General features: G+C 42.0%; 1 protein-coding gene across 1 annotated transcript; it reads left to right on the forward strand.

The window, feature by feature from the left end:
- The first annotated feature begins 3,801 nt into the window (after nt 1-3,801).
- Nucleotides 3,802-17,625, forward strand: LOC104569379 (myosin-1B). Its single transcript, XM_088535816.1, has 38 exons — nt 3,802-4,005; nt 4,101-4,244; nt 4,338-4,494; nt 5,016-5,043; nt 5,144-5,264; nt 5,344-5,436; nt 5,552-5,615; nt 5,698-5,796; nt 5,898-6,001; nt 6,083-6,221; nt 6,313-6,431; nt 6,531-6,680; nt 7,098-7,268; nt 7,538-7,844; nt 8,239-8,309; nt 8,686-8,773; nt 8,869-8,986; nt 9,618-9,741; nt 9,827-9,963; nt 10,062-10,317; nt 11,208-11,450; nt 11,557-11,733; nt 11,815-11,960; nt 12,039-12,129; nt 12,218-12,607; nt 12,719-12,845; nt 13,064-13,182; nt 13,359-13,555; nt 13,957-14,140; nt 14,229-14,394; nt 14,573-14,697; nt 14,821-15,129; nt 15,231-15,434; nt 16,092-16,217; nt 16,311-16,481; nt 16,569-16,673; nt 16,857-16,952; nt 17,473-17,625. Exons 1-38 carry the CDS (start codon nt 3,802-3,804, stop codon nt 17,623-17,625), a joined length of 5,823 nt encoding a protein of 1,940 aa, XP_088391942.1.
- The last annotated feature ends 1,581 nt before the right edge of the window (nt 17,626-19,206 follow it).

Here is a 19,206-nt window from a genome sequence, read left to right on the forward strand (position 1 = left end):
ATGAAGACGACGGCCACACATTGTGGAAGGTTTTCCTTATTATGAGGTTTTTAGCAAGGGAAGATAAAGGCACAGGGAACAAAAAAATGACAAGTCATTTATCATTCTCTCTTGAATCTGCTGCCTTTCCAAAAGATTCCCATTAGTCCAAGGAGGTGAAACAAAATACGAGATGCCAAACTGACAGAGAGTATGATATACTATAAGTATGATCTTTGAACTAATGTACTGGAATCTGAGACATCCTCCTCAGGTGACATATGCAGAGGGCCCAAGAAGGAAGATGAAATGTAAAGAATCATTTTCAGCTAATACCAGATTTATAAACATGGTGATGAATGTATAAATTTAGGAGTATTGCCACAGTTACATACCATACTAAACCATACTAAACTACCTACTAACCATACTAAAAAGGATGATAGGCTTCTTACAGATGGATAAATTGCATCTGCTAAGCTTTTCAATTCCTGCACAGCTTGGAAGCCATTATAACAAAACTGAAAGACAAGTTTATCAAAGAACTACAGATCTCATTTGGAGTTAATGTCATTTGCCATACAAAGAATAATCAAGTCCATTTTTTGTTAAACAATTAAATTCACCAGAAGAAGGAGCAAAAATCTAGTCTGCCTTTCTCTCCCTTTATCCTTATTTTTTTAATTTTCATACTAAAAAAAAGAATAAGAGCTTTGCATTTTCTTCAGTGAGATTTCTACAAGAATCTAATATTGCTTTTAGAACACAGACTTTAAATCTGTGTACAGATATACCTCATCACTATTCAGCTGCCACTGAAGCTGCTTGGAAAGACATAGGGAGGCTTAGAAAAGAATATTTGAACCATGGTGTTTTCAGAATGAACTATCTTGCTTCCAGAAGACCGGTCATTCTCTGTGACCCCTCCTGAAGTGTTACAGTTCTCAGAGATAAGAGGTTAAACATGAATATAGTACAGAATCATAGCAGCTCTGTAGAGGTACTTCAAATGGCGCATGGTACCTAACTCTTCAAAGGAGTATCTAACTCTTTAGAAAGGAAAGGACTGCTCTGCAGGACCCAGAAGGTGTTCTCAGTAACCTTATGAATTTCAAACTTCCATTATATGGAAGAGCTAGAATGTCCTACTTACATATTTTTTCTCTATCTTCTTCCTGACGAGTATGCTATCAATGTTAGACTGTCTGTTGTATATCTATAACATCAGAGAGAATAACCATAACACCTCTCCTAAGTTCTTCCGTAAATTCCTAAAACCAATGTAAGTTATATGCAGGTTTTTAATGCAACTATTCCCATGTTTACCTGATGTTTACTCCCACTGAGTGCTATCATGCTTAGCTATCCACACAATTAGAATTATTTGTACATGCATAAACAAGTTGCCTGTCTTCAGACACAGTGCGCTGCCATCAGCGTATCTGAACAGGGGAGCAAATAGATCTCTCAGTGTTGCAAATGGCACCTGAAACGTCCGTGAATTTTGCTCAGACTAATGATTATTTTTTGCTTCAGAAATGACAAAGCATTTTACAATTAAGGTTTTTTTTTTCTTGATCTAAATCTTTATGTATAATGTACTCAGTTTTGTTAATACTTTATGTTGAATGATGCAATAAACCATCCATCAGAATGGATCTACCTAGGCTACATAGGAGTTGGATTGACTTGCTTTTGGAAAAAAAAGGTCTATATCCACAGGTTACGGATGCCAAGAACCTGATCCTTCTGGGAGTCTTCTGCATTTTAGTGGCTTTTGTATTGCTCTTGGAAAGGCTGGAGGAGGTCAAAGTATTTGTGATCTAAGCCAAATATCTTGCACCAAGTAACTATAGTAACTGTCCAAGGCCTCTAAAACAGCAGTGTACTGGTGAATTAAAACTGGCAAATAAACCTAAATCATGGGGACAGCAAAATGTCAGTACATGGCCAAAACTTCTTCTACATACATATGTCTGAATAAACCAATTCCTAATTAAAATCATATTTCTAACTGTTGCCAAGCTCCAACAATTCAGAAGCAGGCAAAAAAATGTAATTCAGTATGTGCATCAAGTGGGGCAAGGAGTCCTCGTCTGGTCTTCTGAAATAAATCTGCAAAATCCCTGAAGGTCAGCATGAAATAATTAGAAATAGGTGCAACAACTAAAATAGAATATGGTAGTCTAAAATTGGGAGATAAGATTATTCTGGATTATTTATTTTCCAGATTTTTTATTTTCAGAATATTTCAGAATAGGGTTACCCCAAAGTTTTTCTTTGTAATATGAATTCTTTTCACTGTTGCTGAGTCCTGAGACACACAGTCTCACACGACCAGCAAGTCAGGAGTACAGAAGCCAACCATTCCAAGTCCCACTCTCCTGCTCTATTTGCTGGACAGCACTTCCTCCTTTCAGATTCCTTGTCAAAATATTTATAGGAGATTTATTCCATAGCTAGTGAGACATCAAATATTTCTAAATATATCCACGACTAACACGAATGGGGATCATGCACTCAGGCAAGTTTGCCAAACAATGCTTTGCCAAAAATGTTTTGACCTAAGAAAGAGGAGGAGGGAGTTTTATGTGCGGACCAGAACCTATAAAAGCGCTGACCAGGACAAGTCTGCTCTGTCTCCTCAGAAAGCTTCAAGGTAAGAATATGGAGGGCTGGGTACTGTCAGAGTCCCATTGAATTCCTGCTGCCTGTGGAACTACTTTCCTCAAAGGACTGCCTGTATCAATAGCAATACTCTTTCTGCTTTTAAGCTACTTGCATATTTTTGCCCTGTGGTTTATCTCTTAAATTATGTTTAGCAATAAGTAGGAAGTTGTCATTTATGTTTTACAGTACTGGCCAGTTTCCAGCCCGCAAGCCAGCCATCTGGTATCACAAGAGGTAAGACCCTGATTTACTCCTTCCTCAGGAATAGAACATCCACATGTATGGCCACTTGCTATGTCCATTTACCACTGCATATTAATGCAGTGCATTCCTATCTGGACTCTGTGGTCCAAACCAGCAAATTTCTTTTAATAACTAGGCTTTACTCATTTGATACTTTCTGGAATACCATTAATCTCTTGCCACACAGAACTATGAACAATAAATTCCCTGTAAATGGGCATCCAGGAAAGAGAAGATAAATTAATTGCACATGTAAAGTTAAGACCTTGTTGGATCCCTCTGGATTCGTTTTATTGAGAAGTTATCCTAATTTGCTACAGCTTCATCTTAAGGAATCACTGAACTGAAGGACGCAGAATAACTGGAGAAGCTAAAGCTTCTTTTTTGAATTCACAGCACAGAGCATACAGCTAGAGCACTGGCAACTGACAACTCTGCTTCTGCTTACTCCACACCTCTTGTCTTATGTTGCTCCATCTCTTTAGTCAATGCAAAATATATGATCTAAAGTATTCCAGAAAAAGAAAACATAAAAAGTCTTCTGTAATATTAGCAAGCTGACTTCTGTTGGTATCTCTGCTACTTAGTACAGGCTTTTAATGAGCCTATCAAGCCACATTTTCCTGTAGCCTATTAAAAGATTACTAGGTCTAACAAACAATTCAAATAAACTGAATAAAAGAGAAAGAAAATTAAAAAAAGAAAAAATAACCTGTACTGTCTTTAGGATCTAAATGTATTAAAGGATATCCTTGGTGAAGAGCAGATCAAATAGAGAAGGAGACCATAAGAGTAGATAAGGCAGAACTGTATTGAGTCAGTTACAACAGCATTTCTTCCATCAATCAGGACTCTAGTATTTCTCTCCCATTCAGTCCCCTGCCGTGCTGCATTCAATAAACCGCAGCCATGTCTACGGACGCTGAGATGGCCGTCTTTGGGGAGGCAGCTCCCTACCTCCGGAAGTCTGAAAAGGAAAGAATTGAGGCCCAGAACAAGCCTTTTGATGCCAAGACGTCAGTCTTTGTGGTACATCCTAAGGAATCCTATGTGAAAAGCACAATCCAGAGCAAAGAGGGAGGAAAGGTCACAGTCAAGACTGAAGGTGGAGAGGTGGGTGACAAACAAGACTTAACAACATTCGATTCACAGCATTTAATGGACACTCTTAGCCAACACACATCCATCTCCCTTTTTTTTTTTGGCAGACTCTAACAGTAAAGGAAGATCAGATCTTCTCTATGAACCCTCCCAAGTACGACAAAATCGAGGACATGGCCATGATGACCCACCTCCACGAACCCGCTGTGCTGTATAACCTCAAAGAGCGTTATGCAGCCTGGATGATCTACGTAAGTAGCAGCCACAGGCTTCCTGCAACTCGCTAGGAAGAGCCAGTCTGCTAAAGCCAATGGAAGGCAACTTGCTGTGTCCTGTCCTTGCAGACCTACTCGGGTCTCTTCTGTGTCACTGTCAACCCCTACAAGTGGCTGCCGGTGTACAACCCGGAGGTGGTGTTGGCCTACCGAGGCAAAAAGCGCCAGGAGGCCCCTCCCCACATCTTCTCCATCTCTGACAACGCCTATCAGTTCATGCTAACTGGTGAGTGGTTGGTAACCTTCACAGCAATCACAACACAAAAGTCTCAGACTCTTCTTATGGGGAAATGCAGCAAAGTACCGAAGAACACCACAGTGTTGTATGAAGCCAAAATGCACCTGAAAGACACTGGGACCCAGCACTGCATATTACGTCCTGTACCAAATTCTACACTGCCCCACTGAAAGAATAGTGCTCGAGTCATGCAGCTAACTACCTTTTTGCACCGCTGGGACAGAGTTATCATTCCATTTAACCCTATATTTTGCAGATGAATAGCCTGTTCAGATAGATCTTCTGAAAAGAAGCATGTAAAGGGCAAAGTTGGTCTAAGGACTGTGTATATCCATAGTTCTGTGCATAGTTCTCACCTTATGGTTTATTACTGCTAGAGACTTTAAGGGTGCAGCTGGAATTGGGCACTCTTCTCTGCGAGTCGGTGCTTAAACTCTTAAACTTTCTGAATAAACCACAACTTTATTTTCAGTTTTCTGACAGCATCTTTTTTTCTGTCTCTTTCACAGATCGCGAGAACCAGTCAATCCTGATCACGTACGTACATTCCCTGCTCCGATTCCCAAGGGGTGGCTCTGTGCCTGGGGACCTGCTGCCTGACCAGACGTTCTCTGCTTCTCTCTCTTTTGCTTCCCAGCGGAGAATCCGGGGCAGGGAAGACTGTGAACACCAAGCGTGTCATCCAGTACTTTGCAACAATTGCAGCTAGTGGGGACAAGAAGAAAGAGGACCAGCCACAACAGGCGGGCAAAATGCAGGTGAGTTCGTAGGGAGAGCACCCTCCAGCTGCCAGGTTCATTTATGAGCTATGTGATGACAATGTGATTTCTGTCTTAGGGGACGCTTGAGGATCAAATCATCAGTGCCAACCCTCTGCTGGAGGCCTTTGGAAATGCCAAGACCGTGAGGAATGACAACTCCTCACGCTTTGTAAGTTGTTGCCCAGATCAAAATAACTTTTTTTCTTACGAGTGCAATGACTGTAATATTTTATACTCAGAATCGGTAAAACACATCTAGATTGATTTTTTTTTCTTCCTTAAAGGGTAAATTCATCAGAATCCATTTTGGTGCCACAGGAAAACTGGCTTCTGCTGACATTGAAACATGTAAGAGACACTCAGAGCCTGATAACAATCCTTCCTACCTTCCTCAGTTCCTATTCTAACTCTGTTCTACCTTCATTGCCAGACCTGCTGGAGAAGTCAAGAGTCACTTTCCAGCTCAAAGCAGAAAGAAGCTACCACATATTTTACCAGATCATGTCCAACAAGAAGCCAGAGCTAATTGGTAGGAGAAATCACTTATCTGGGGGAAGTTCATCGAGCAACACTTAATTCCATTATATGCCAATCAGTTTTGATCTGTGTGTTTTTTGTACTCGTTTTCAGAGATGTTACTGATCACCACCAATCCATATGACTATCATTATGTGAGTCAAGGTGAAATCACAGTTCCCAGCATAAATGACCAGGAAGAGCTGATGGCCACAGACGTAAGTAATGTGTAGAAAATTTATTAGTCAGATTCCAACTTTTATTAGTCATGGTACTTACACTAGTGACTCTCTTATTAGAGTGCCATTGACATCCTGGGCTTCACTGCCGATGAAAAAACAGCCATTTACAAGCTGACAGGAGCTGTCATGCATTATGGAAACCTGAAGTTTAAGCAGAAGCAACGTGAAGAGCAGGCGGAACCAGATGGCACAGAAGGTATTATCATAATATACTTGCCTTTCTAGTTGTTTTAAAAGAAAAGTAATGCCAGACAGTGCCTTAAAAACAAATTTATTTTGGCATTTAGTTGCTGACAAGGCTGCCTACCTCATGGGTCTGAATTCAGCTGATCTGCTCAAAGCCCTGTGCTATCCCCGCGTCAAGGTTGGGAATGAATTTGTGACCAAAGGTCAAACAGTGCAGCAGGTAACAATGAATATCTGACAACCTGTGCCTTGAGCTACATCACCTGCACTTGTTCTTTTTCTCTGAATGATAACTGCAAGCCTTTTGTCCTCCATTTAGGTATACAATTCAGTAGGTGCCCTGGCAAAGGCTGTCTTTGAGAAGATGTTCTTGTGGATGGTTGTTCGCATCAACCAACAGCTGGACACTAAGCAACCAAGACAGTACTTCATTGGTGTGCTGGACATTGCTGGCTTTGAGATCTTTGATGTAAGAGGAATGTTTTCTTAACATAATTTTGAAAGTAACTTAATGGAGTGGTGGAAGATTTAACAAGTAATGATACCTTTTTGGCAGAAGTGAATTTAATGCTTTCAGTGTTAAAGCTGAAGCATCACAGTCTTTTCATTGAGAACAGACTTATGTTGCACATATGTTAATGGAAATGCATATTTCCACAGTCAAAATTTTTACTGAGAAGGCTTTGGACCTCAAGTTCTAGGGCTCAAAAGCATGTTGATAAAGCTTACATTGCCAGTAGAGATGAGCTGATAGAAATTCTAAACTTCTGGATGAACAGAGGACTCAAGATATCTTCCCATGATTTGCTAGACAGAAAAAAAGAAAAGAAAGAATTGTTCTTTATCCCTAGATTTCTAATATCAATCTCTATTTGTAATTTTACAGTTCAACAGCCTGGAGCAGCTCTGCATCAATTTCACAAATGAGAAACTGCAACAGTTTTTCAACCACCACATGTTCGTGCTGGAGCAGGAGGAGTACAAGAAGGAAGGCATTGAATGGGAGTTCATTGACTTTGGGATGGACCTGGCTGCCTGCATTGAGCTCATTGAGAAGGTATGACTCTAAACATCTATTATTTTCAAGAATTCATTACTTTTATATATGCATAAGTCAAAAGTGTATACAGGATATTATTGGAGTATTGTTTTAGATTCTTTTATAATTTGCTTTGCTCATCATATTAGTTTTATAAGAATTTGTTTTGAAAGACTTAGAGCTTTCATAATGTCCAACTCAGAAATCTGTTCTTTATTTGTGATTCTGTCTGTCTTTTCACAACTCCTTCATTCTTTCTTCTCTTCTATATGCTGCTATTTCTCCAGCCCATGGGCATCTTCTCCATCCTGGAAGAGGAGTGCATGTTCCCCAAGGCAACTGACACCTCTTTCAAGAACAAGCTCTATGACCAGCACCTGGGCAAGTCCAACAACTTCCAGAAGCCCAAGCCTGCCAAAGGCAAGGCTGAGGCCCACTTCTCCCTGGTGCACTATGCTGGCACAGTGGACTACAACATCTCTGGCTGGCTTGACAAGAACAAGGACCCCCTGAATGAAACTGTTGTGGGGCTGTACCAGAAGTCATCTCTGAAGACACTGGCCCTACTCTTTGCCTCTGCTGCAGGAGAGGCAGGTCAGTTCTCTAAAGTTCTTATTTCCTTTTTTTTAAAAAACTCTTGAGAGCCATGAATATCAGCTAGAGTACGTTTCTCAACATGTTCTTAAGAATCTGCATGCTGTGAAGACTCTACAACAGTGTGAATTTATTTAAAAAAGAAAAGATCAAATGTATCTCAGACTTCCAGTGAGTCATGACAACCCCTAGGCCTCCGGTTCAGTGCATAGCTTTGGACCTCTATTCCTAGAGAACAAGTTTCTCTCTTCATTTAGAATGAATGTTGACTCTGTATCCCAACGCATTCTAGGTTCTTTGCTTAGCATGACTAATATTTATGCTTCTTACAGGCTCACAGAGAAAAAGTGTGCAACTCAAAGTTATAATATTATCTATTTTTGGTATTCTTCAGAGAGTGGCGGTGGAAAGAAGGGAGGCAAGAAGAAGGGTTCTTCTTTCCAAACTGTCTCAGCTCTTTTCAGGGTAAGTTCATTATCCCTCTGTATTCTGTATCAGAAACATATTTTCAGTTATTATTTAAAGGAATGACTCCAAGTCAGCTGAAGCCAATGAGAAGATACTTGGTGACTTAATCTTTGAAGTTTGAAAAAAGTACTTGAGTCAAACACTAGTTTCACCTGCTCACAAGTACAATTGGAGAATTAAGCTCTTTCCCGATTTGCCCCTCCCATAGGACAGTGGCAGGTATGGCTGCCTGCCTGAGGGAATGTCTAGTCTGGATCTGCATAAAATTTTGATTTGGAAAGACAAACTTTCCAAACTTTCTTTCATGCTCATCTGGTAATGTAGCTACAGAGGTAATATTTGGTAAGAAAAAACTTTGTCTGTGATACCACAGGAGAATCTAAACAAGCTGATGACCAATCTACGGAGCACTCATCCTCATTTTGTGCGCTGTATCATCCCCAATGAAACAAAAACACCCGGTAAGAAGACGAAGTAGAGGAAAATCTTACTGTGATGCAGTCATTGTTCTTTGTACTTCATAATAAAGTATCCAATAACTGTATCATTCTTTTAGGTGCCATGGAGCACGAATTGGTGCTTCACCAGCTACGCTGTAATGGTGTGCTAGAAGGGATCCGAATCTGCAGGAAGGGATTCCCCAGCAGAATCCTCTATGCAGACTTTAAGCAGCGGTAAGAGCCCTTTTTGCTCTCAATTCTGTCTTAACAAATCTTGCCTATTTTAACATGTGTGGTTATTTTATTTAAAAATATAATAATTAATTCTGTAATACCATAATTAAAACTAAGAGAAGGCCCAAATTGCTCAAATGCATAACAAAAGGCAGCATCTCTGGCTGGCAAAGAAAAAATAGTTGAAAAATGTAAAGATAAGTGAAGCCCATTCAGGAGACAGACTGAGATATGACTATAAAAATTCTCATACACAAATTACACACTCAGATAGAATGTTCTCTACCTGCTGCTAGAGTCAGTGGAAGATCATTTCTTGCTATACATACAGTGCCAATGTTCCTGCCCAGCAATTCTCTGTTCAAGAATGAAAGCACATGTAAAGACAAAAAAAACGTAATGAAATGCATGGATATCAGTATCATCCTTTCATCTAAGATTTTTCAGGTAAACACAGTGAAAAAATCCTTAATTTTGTCATTAAAATGCATTTCACTGTGAATGTCATCTCTAAGCAGGGGATGGAAGTCTTCATTATGCTCCAAAGCATGCTGTTAATTTCACTAGCTAGTATAACTTCTGACTTTAGACTTAATCAGTCTGTATTAATTCTCTTCCTCTCTTTGCACAGGTACAAGGTGCTCAATGCAAGCGCTATCCCAGAGGGACAGTTCATTGACAGCAAGAAGGCTTCTGAGAAGCTCCTTGGCTCCATTGATGTGGACCACACCCAGTACAAATTTGGTCACACCAAGGTACAAACACTCCTTGACTCCCATCCTGTGTGGCCGTGTTTTGTGCCACCTGACAGTGACATGCTGCAATATTCCCCTTCTCAAGGTGTTCTTCAAAGCTGGGCTGCTGGGGCTCCTGGAGGAGATGAGAGATGAGAAGCTGGCACAGCTCATCACTCGCACACAGGCCAGGTGCAGGGGCTTCCTCATGAGAGTGGAATACCAGAGAATGGTGGAGAGGAGGTACACATTTCTCAAATGCAAATAATCACGGTACTTTGGAGAAAGTGTCTACACCATTCACATGCAAATTATTCAATGTACATTTAACTCTGCTTCAGGGAGTCCATCTTCTGCATCCAGTACAACGTCCGCTCCTTCATGAATGTCAAGCATTGGGCTTGGATGAAGCTGTTCTTCAAGATCAAGCCTTTGCTGAAGAGCGCAGAATCAGAGAAGGAAATGGCCAATATGAAGGAAGAGTTTGAGAAAACCAAGGAAGAGCTTGCAAAGTCTGAAGCAAAGAGGAAGGAGCTGGAGGAGAAAATGGTGTCCCTCCTGCAGGAGAAAAATGATCTGCAGCTCCAAGTGCAGTCTGTGAGTATCTTTAGTATATTTTTTTCCAGGTGAAACTAAGTAACATCTAACTCCTCTTTCCTGGAGAATAATTCTCAAACTGTACCCTAATCTACCTTACAAAATATCTAACCTGAATCTTATATGCTAAAGGTAAAATTCAGCTGATCTGATTTGAACATTCTGTGTCACCTTTGCAAAGTAGCCATTCTCTAGCTTGAGAATGACTTTTAAGTAGTTTATATGCTTTATATTTTAAGTCTATATTTAAGCTTATAGCATAAGGTCACATTATACCACTGGACATATAGTATACACATGAAAATGTATATGGAGAGTTATTCAGTGGACTATCCACACTCTTTCAGTTCATGTGCCTAAGTAAAAGTCACTAGATCCATTTCTTAAGATACACGATATCTTACTTGTCCTCGGGCAGCCTCTATTCCAGGAAGACACAGACACCCAACACACTCTGAGACAAAACTGCTGGCCCCCAGTGTGCTTTCGTATCTCAAAAGCTATGCAACATTCAGGCAATACTTTCAGGCTTCTAGGTGTAACCCACTCTGTTAATGTACTCACATAACTGGAATAAAATATATTTAAAAAAAAGATTAATTTTTGTTTAGTCTTATCAGGATATATAGGAATCTACATAGTTCTGTACATATATATATGCCCATTATATTCATTTATTCTCTTTCAGGGAAATGGGAAAAAAAACTTAAAAAATAATTATTTATTTCTAGCTATATGACCTATATGAGCCAGACACTATCTATATATATTTCCAATAATAACTGTCCCAAAAATAATTAAAATATTTTTTTTTCAGCATTAAATACTCTTTTATATTAAATGACTGTGAAAGTGAAAAGTTAGCCAACAAACCTGTTTTTACCCAACAGGAAGCTGATGCTTTAGCTGATGCTGAGGAAAGATGTGACCAGCTGATCAAAACCAAAATCCAACTTGAGGCCAAAATCAAGGAAGTGACAGAAAGGGCCGAGGATGAGGAAGAAATCAATGCTGAGCTGACAGCCAAGAAGAGGAAACTGGAGGATGAATGCTCAGAGCTGAAGAAAGATATTGATGACTTGGAGCTAACGCTGGCCAAAGTTGAGAAGGAAAAGCATGCCACTGAGAACAAGGTACCACCAAGAATTTGTCACTCATACTCCAGAAGTCAATGCTTTGCTGGTACATCACATTTGTAGGTACTTCCTTTAATTACCACCTGCCTCCATCCCCGCACAGGTCAAAAACCTCACTGAAGAGATGGCAGTCCTGGATGAGAACATTGCCAAGCTGACAAAAGAGAAGAAAGCCCTCCAAGAGGCCCACCAGCAGACACTGGATGACCTGCAGGCAGAAGAGGACAAAGTCAATACGCTGACCAAGGCTAAAACCAAGCTGGAACAGCAAGTGGATGATGTAAGTACATATTCAGGAAGCACAAGACAGTTATTTAGATGGGCTTTGCTGGCAGAGCACTCATGATTACCTTCTGTTTAGCTTGAGGGGTCCCTGGAGCAAGAGAAGAAACTGCGCATGGACCTTGAGAGAGCCAAGAGGAAACTTGAGGGTGACCTGAAGCTGTCCCATGACAGTATAATGGACTTGGAAAATGATAAGCAGCAGCTAGATGAGAAATTGAAGAAGTAAGTATGCTTGCAAGGCTAGCTGGATGGTTCACATGTGTTTTTTATCAGATTCTTACAGAATTTATTTGTGCACAGGAAAGACTTTGAAATCAGCCAGATCCAGAGCAAGATCGAGGATGAACAAGCCCTGGGCATGCAATTGCAGAAGAAGATCAAGGAGTTGCAGGCAAGTCTCTGTTCCGTCCATTCTCCCACACTGACAGAGGTCCAGTTGGAGCAGGGCATGGGTGTGATTGGTGCCTACTGTTCCGCAGGCCCGAATTGAGGAACTGGAGGAGGAAATTGAGGCCGAGCGGACCTCTCGCGCCAAAGCAGAGAAGCATCGGGCTGACCTCTCCAGGGAGCTGGAGGAGATCAGCGAGCGCCTGGAGGAAGCAGGGGGAGCTACGGCAGCTCAGATCGATATGAACAAGAAGCGTGAGGCGGAATTTCAGAAGATGCGGCGCGACCTCGAAGAGGCCACTCTGCAGCATGAAGCCACCGCTGCCGCCCTGCGCAAGAAGCACGCGGACAGCACAGCCGAGCTTGGGGAGCAAATAGACAACCTGCAGCGTGTCAAGCAGAAGCTGGAGAAGGAGAAGAGTGAGCTCAAGATGGAGATTGATGACTTGGCCAGTAACATGGAGTCTGTCTCTAAAGCCAAGGTATAAAATATGCTTCATAGGCTCACTATTTCAAAGTGCACTTAGTCTCCTGTGCATTTCATTATAGGTAGCTTTTACTAAAACTCCCTCCTTCCATTTGTTGACATGTAGGCAAGCTTAGAGAAAATGTGCCGCACATTAGAAGATCAGCTGAGTGAGATTAAAACAAAAGAGGAGGAACATCAGCGCATGATTAATGATGTCAATGCTCAGAGAGCTCGTCTACAGACAGAATCGGGTAAGATATCCACATCTCTGATGTGAAAATTGAAGTATGTCAAAGGAACAATGCAGAAATAAGTCTTCTAGGGAAATGATCAGTCCAACACACTTCCTATCTGTGTCAATGAGATGAGATCATAAGCTTCTGCAAGCTTCAGTAAATATCTGGATGTATGGTCAGAAGTGAATATGTTGCTATCAGCTGCAGAAAATGTCTGTCTACACACTTTTCAGGTGAATTTTCACGCCAGGTGGAGGAGAAAGATGCTCTGATTTCTCAGTTGACAAGAGGAAAGCAGGCATTCACTCAACAGATTGAGGAACTCAAGAGGCATTTAGAGGAAGAAATAAAGGTAAGGATGCTTTCCAAAATCTTTCTCTGGTACAGTATTCCACCTAAGTGATGCCTCTGCCACTAAAATGTAGAATTGCAGAGCCACCACAGGGACAGGCAGGAAAAGCCCTGCTCAGATATTTCAGTACAAGTCTTCTCATGTTCCTGTCAACCAAACCTATCATCCTTCTCCAGGCCAAGAATGCCCTGGCTCATGCCTTGCAATCTGCTCGCCATGACTGTGACTTGCTCCGGGAGCAATATGAAGAGGAGCAGGAAGCCAAGGGGGAGCTGCAGCGTTCCCTGTCCAAGGCCAACAGTGAAGTGGCCCAGTGGAGGACCAAATACGAGACGGATGCCATTCAGCGCACTGAGGAGCTGGAGGAGGCCAAGTATGTGGGGAAGATGGGGAAGCAGAGGCTAATGGGGAAGTCAGATGAGACCACAGAGATGCTGTCAGGAGGAAGTCAACATCATGCTTAGGGGTGGGATGTCAGGAAGAGGGAAAAACATCCTATAGACGACGTGGGTTGACAAAATCAACAAAGCTGAGGAAATGGAGGATGGCAGAGAGAGGCCAAATAGGATGCACGCAGAGGGCAGAGGTATTGCTAGAGCTGCCTGGGAATAGGACCTGGGAATACGATGAATGTTTGGGAGAGGTCCTGTGCTAGGTGTGAACGGGGATCTCACACTGCCAAGTGGCCAAGTGTGCTGCTGTGAAAAAGACTCCAGCTGCACCCACAGGCTCCCCTGTGCTTCCTCACCGGGCGTTGTGCTTACCACCTCCCAGGAAGAAGCTGGCACAGCGTCTGCAGGATGCAGAGGAACACGTTGAGGCTGTGAACTCCAAATGTGCTTCCCTGGAAAAGACAAAGCAGCGGCTGCAGAATGAAGTGGAGGACCTGATGATTGATGTGGAAAGGTCGAACGCAGCTTGCGCAGCTCTGGACAAGAAGCAGAAGAACTTTGACAAGGTAAAACGGGCTGCAGCCTTGTGGTCTGGGGACAGAGCATTCCCTCACGATTGCCAGTTCCATACTCTGACCCTCCATTTCTCTTCAGATCCTGTCAGAGTGGAAGCAGAAGTATGAGGAAACGCAGGCTGAGCTGGAAGCCTCCCAGAAAGAGTCTCGCTCTCTCAGCACGGAGCTGTTCAAGATGAAGAATGCCTATGAGGAGTCCTTGGACCACCTGGAAACCCTGAAGCGCGAGAACAAGAACTTGCAGCGTAAGTCTTGGGTCCTCTGCTCCTCACACAGCTTTTTTTCAGACTTCTCTATCCACCACTCCACAGGGGTCTCTGCCTGTAGCACCGTGAGAATGTCTGTCCCCTTTGGTGTAGCAGGGTGTCAGTGCCTGCCCCCACAGTCAGTGCCTGACCAGGCCATTTATCTCTGTCCCTACAGAGGAGATTTCTGACCTCACGGAGCAGATTGCAGAGGGTGGAAAGGCCATTCATGAGCTGGAAAAAGCAAAGAAGCAGGCTGAGCAGGAGAAATCTGAACTCCAAGCATCTCTGGAGGAAGCTGAGGTACATCCATCCATTCTTGCTTTTTTACTTTACAGAAACCTTAGAGATCATTTATGAAATTATGTGACTGGGGGGATTGTGTTGTTTTTTGTTTTGTTTCATTTTGTTTTTTTTGTTTTACAGGCCTCCCTAGAACATGAGGAAGGAAAGATTCTGCGCCTGCAACTTGAGCTCAACCAGATCAAGTCTGAGATTGACCGGAAGATAGCAGAAAAGGATGAGGAAATTGAACAGCTGAAGAGAAACCATCTCCGAGTTGTGGAGTCCATGCAGAGCACGCTGGATTCAGAGATCAGGAGCAGGAATGAAGCCCTGAGGCTGAAGAAGAAGATGGAGGGAGACCTCAATGAAATGGAGATTCAGCTGAGCCATGCCAACCGCCAGGCAGCAGATGCACAGAAGAATCTAAGAAACGCACAGGGAGTGCTCAAGGTCCATTAAAAAAATGATACAGGCAGAACAATACACATCTTTACATTTTCAAGGTTCAGGATTGCTGTGCGTCCTTTTAATCTGTCTCGCCTCTCTTACAGGATACCCAGATACACTTGGATGATGCTCTCAGGTCACAGGAGGACCTGAAGGAGCAAGTGGCCATGGTGGAGCGCAGAGCAAACCTGTTGCAGGCTGAAGTTGAGGAGCTCCGAGCAGCCCTGGAGCAGACGGAGCGGTCAAGGAAAGTGGCTGAGCAGGAGCTGCTGGATGCAAGTGAGCGTGTGCAGCTCCTTCACACCCAGGTCAGTGTGTGTGTATATATATATATATATATATATACATATAATATTTTTATTTTTGTTCTGTAGATAGAAAACCACTGAAGTTTGGATGCACTGTAAAAGCATTTATTAAAAAGGCTTGAAAAATGGACAGCATAGATTAGAAATATTAACAGTAAGGTTTCAGCTGGAAATATAACATGGATCTAATTAGATTACAGTAGAGATAGTAAAACATCTAAAAATTCAGAGAATTTGAAGTTTGTAGTCTATGTGTTGTGCGAGAAAAAACACTTTTCCTACATTTGTACCTTTGTACATTTGATCCTTTAGCAAAGTCATTATAATTATTCCATTTGAATTATTTACTGCCATTAGATTGAAAATGATAAGTCTTCATAAATCTAAACTCCTGTTTTCTCATAAACTATTGGAAAAATTATGGAGGATGTTCTTGAAATACTGAGCTGCATTGTAGATGTGATAGTCATGGCCTGCAGTGACAGTTCCTATAGAAGAGAATACCCTGTGATCTGATGGAATTCTTACATTAAAAAACCGAATCATAGAATCATAAATCATTAAGGTTGGAAGGTTAGAGATCATCTAGTCATCATCTAGATACTAGATTTGGTATTATGAGCTAACAAATGCAAATATGTGACGCTGTTTTCACAGAATACCAGTTTGATCAACACCAAGAAGAAGCTGGAAACAGACATTTCCCACATTCAGAGTGAAATGGAGGAGACAATCCAGGAAGCCCGCAATGCTGAAGAGAAGGCCAAGAAGGCCATCACAGATGTGAGTTGGGGGCTTCCTGCATGGCTGGTGGTGGATGGACTCTGACCCAACATGCTTCTCATCCCAAACTGACTCTATTCCTTTGCTCTGCAGGCAGCCATGATGGCAGAAGAACTGAAGAAGGAGCAGGACACAAGTGCCCACCTGGAGAGAATGAAGAAGAACTTGGACCAGACAGTGAAGGATCTGCAGCACCGTCTGGATGAGGCTGAGCAGCTGGCACTGAAAGGAGGCAAGAAGCAAATCCAGAAGCTGGAGGCCAGGGTAAGTACGGGCTGGTATTTGTCCATGAGAGAACATGTCCCATGAGGCAGCACGAGTGAAGCTGCATGGATTGTTTTCCCATTGCAGGTGCGTGAGCTGGAAGGGGAGGTTGATTCTGAGCAGAAGCGCAGCGCTGAAGCCGTGAAGGGTGTGCGCAAATACGAGAGGAGGGTGAAGGAGCTGACCTACCAGGTAATCAGGAATCCTGATTGTAGTGACTTACCCTTTGGCCAGGAAATCAAAATGTTTGCTTTTTCCCTTCCAGTGGGATTTTTTTTCTGTCCTTCTTAATACATTGAAAACCTAATTAATAGAATTATCAACTGTGTCTTACTGGGCAGCAATATTCTGCAAGTTCTATTACTTTTTTTTTAGTCTGAAGAAGACCGGAAGAATGTTCTCAGACTCCAGGATCTGGTAGATAAGCTTCAGATGAAGGTGAAATCCTACAAGAGGCAAGCTGAGGAAGCTGTAAGTATTGCTTTGTGTATAATCAGCATTCCTCCTGATGGAAGTGGAATACTTTATTGGTCTTTTCTACTCTACAGTTTTTTGAGTCCTTGAGAATTGTTTTGGTGCTTTTTCTGCCACTTGGCAATAGGAAATATAGGAGTAAGAACTGCTGCTTTGGAAATGGGCCTCCTCTAGCATTCTTTTCAAATCCTCACTCCCATTCTGTTTCCTTCTTTCTTTCCTAATGTGGGTATTAGAGGCACCCACAGACAGAGATAGTCCATCTTTCCTGGGCTCTGTCACAGACAAGTATGTTAAGTTCTTATGACCATTTTGATATCCCAGTGCTCTCTTCTGTTTTGACACACTTAACACCTTGAGCAGTTTTCTACCTTGTTATGTATGGAACCTGTTCTGCTTGTCCAGCTGTAGAGTTTGAATTTTATTCTGGTCAAATTTTGTCTCTGAAATTTCTTGACAAATCTTAAGCATCACCCATCTGCCACTGTGTTCTTCATAACTCCCTCTCCCCCTACAGGAGGAGCTGTCCAATGTCAACCTCTCCAAATTCCGCAAGATCCAGCACGAGCTGGAGGAAGCCGAGGAGCGGGCTGACATTGCAGAGTCGCAGGTCAACAAGCTCCGAGCCAAGAGCCGCGAGTTTCATAAAAAGGCAGAAGAGGAGGAATGAAGATCACACAAGGCTAAGAAGCGACTAGAGAGATACACAAAATGTGAACCTCTCTTTTCCTTTCTTCTGTAATTATTATTTATGTTCACTTAATAAATATTGTAGAGACCTTCATGTGCAGATGAAAAAGTGGTTATCATGTTTCATTTATTTATTCTAACATCTCATTACCATTGGAGTACACATACATAGTGTCCCATGGAAACTATAGGAATTAAAGCCCTGTTTACACAGCTAGCCAGTGATGCAGGTGGCGGCAGTAAAAGAAGATGGACTGTTAGGTACAGAATATTGCCTTTCTCAGGTATCACTAGAGGAGACAAATCAGTCACCCCTTACACTAATCTTTATAGGCTCAGAACTTGGGAAGGGTCCTATGACCAAGACTACAAAAGATGCCCATCAACAACCTCTCTAAACACATCAACAGTGTAGTACACCTCATGGTTGTAGGGCTGCACTGATGATTCTAAAGAACCTCACTGACCCAAAACCTGATAGTAAGAAGAGCTAATCATGGCAAGGACAGGAAACACTGCACTCAGCTCAACTGGGCTACTGAAACATATAGTAACAGAGAAGTAAGGTAGAAGATGAACAAAGCCAACACTAACAGACTTCTGCATTGCAATAGAAACTTTCTTAGGGGCAAAAAACCTTCTTCTCTTACCTAAGAACATTCTCTTATTCCTCTTTCCTTCACGCATCCCATCCCACTCCATTCACAACATAAGCCAAGTCCATCACAAGTTCACTTGCATCTATAAATACCGCAATGTGATTCCAGCCAAAGCTCAAGCAATCTCATGCAAAGACCTGTGAAACACATTCCTTTCTTCAAGCTGTCGCACTGCAGTAATGTCCAAGATATTAGATAGATTACACAGAAGCACAGCTGGAAGGTTTCCTGACTTGAGCAATCGAATGCATGTTATGAAAACATGCAGTACATTATTTCACATGTCATAGTGAATCTTTATCACCAACCATACCCTCCTCTCTCCTTTTGCCCTTCCCTTCTCATCTCCTCTTCTCCCCTCTCCAAAACCCTATACTCAAAGTGACTCTCACAGAACCTGTATGTCTGAAGGAGAAGTAAGAAAAGAATCCTGCCATTTCCAAGGAAAAGGCAGCTGCAAATATATCTCTCTCTATATATATATATGTATGTTGGATATTATGACCTTTGTGTTTTCATGAGAATATATGATCTGAGGAAGCCTTCTATCACTCCACTGTGCTTCCTGTCACAGTTATATAATCCCTCCCATCCTTTCCTCCTTTCTTTCTTTCTTTCTTCACTCCCATTCAGTTTTCCAGAATTTGTTCAAAATCTGCCTTCTTTCTACTCTTTTCCTCATTTTGTTCCCAGTTTAATTGCCTCTCTTCCTCCCTCCCCACCATTTCTATTCACAGGCTAATTCTTTTGCCTGTTTGGTGCCAATTTCCGTATACTGGACTCTTCCAGTTTCCTAAGAATAGTTTGGTAGCCCCTAAAATAATACTTGATTTTCAGCTGAACATTCAACACTTACATATTGAATGAAAATGTAAGATAAAGTACAATGTTAATTGTTTAAG

This window comes from Tinamus guttatus, unplaced genomic scaffold, assembly GCF_059628265.1.
Source record: "Tinamus guttatus ecotype Peru unplaced genomic scaffold, ASM5962826v1 Tinamus_guttatus_pri_ptg000649l, whole genome shotgun sequence".
NCBI classification, from domain to species: Eukaryota; Metazoa; Chordata; class Aves; order Tinamiformes; family Tinamidae; genus Tinamus; species Tinamus guttatus.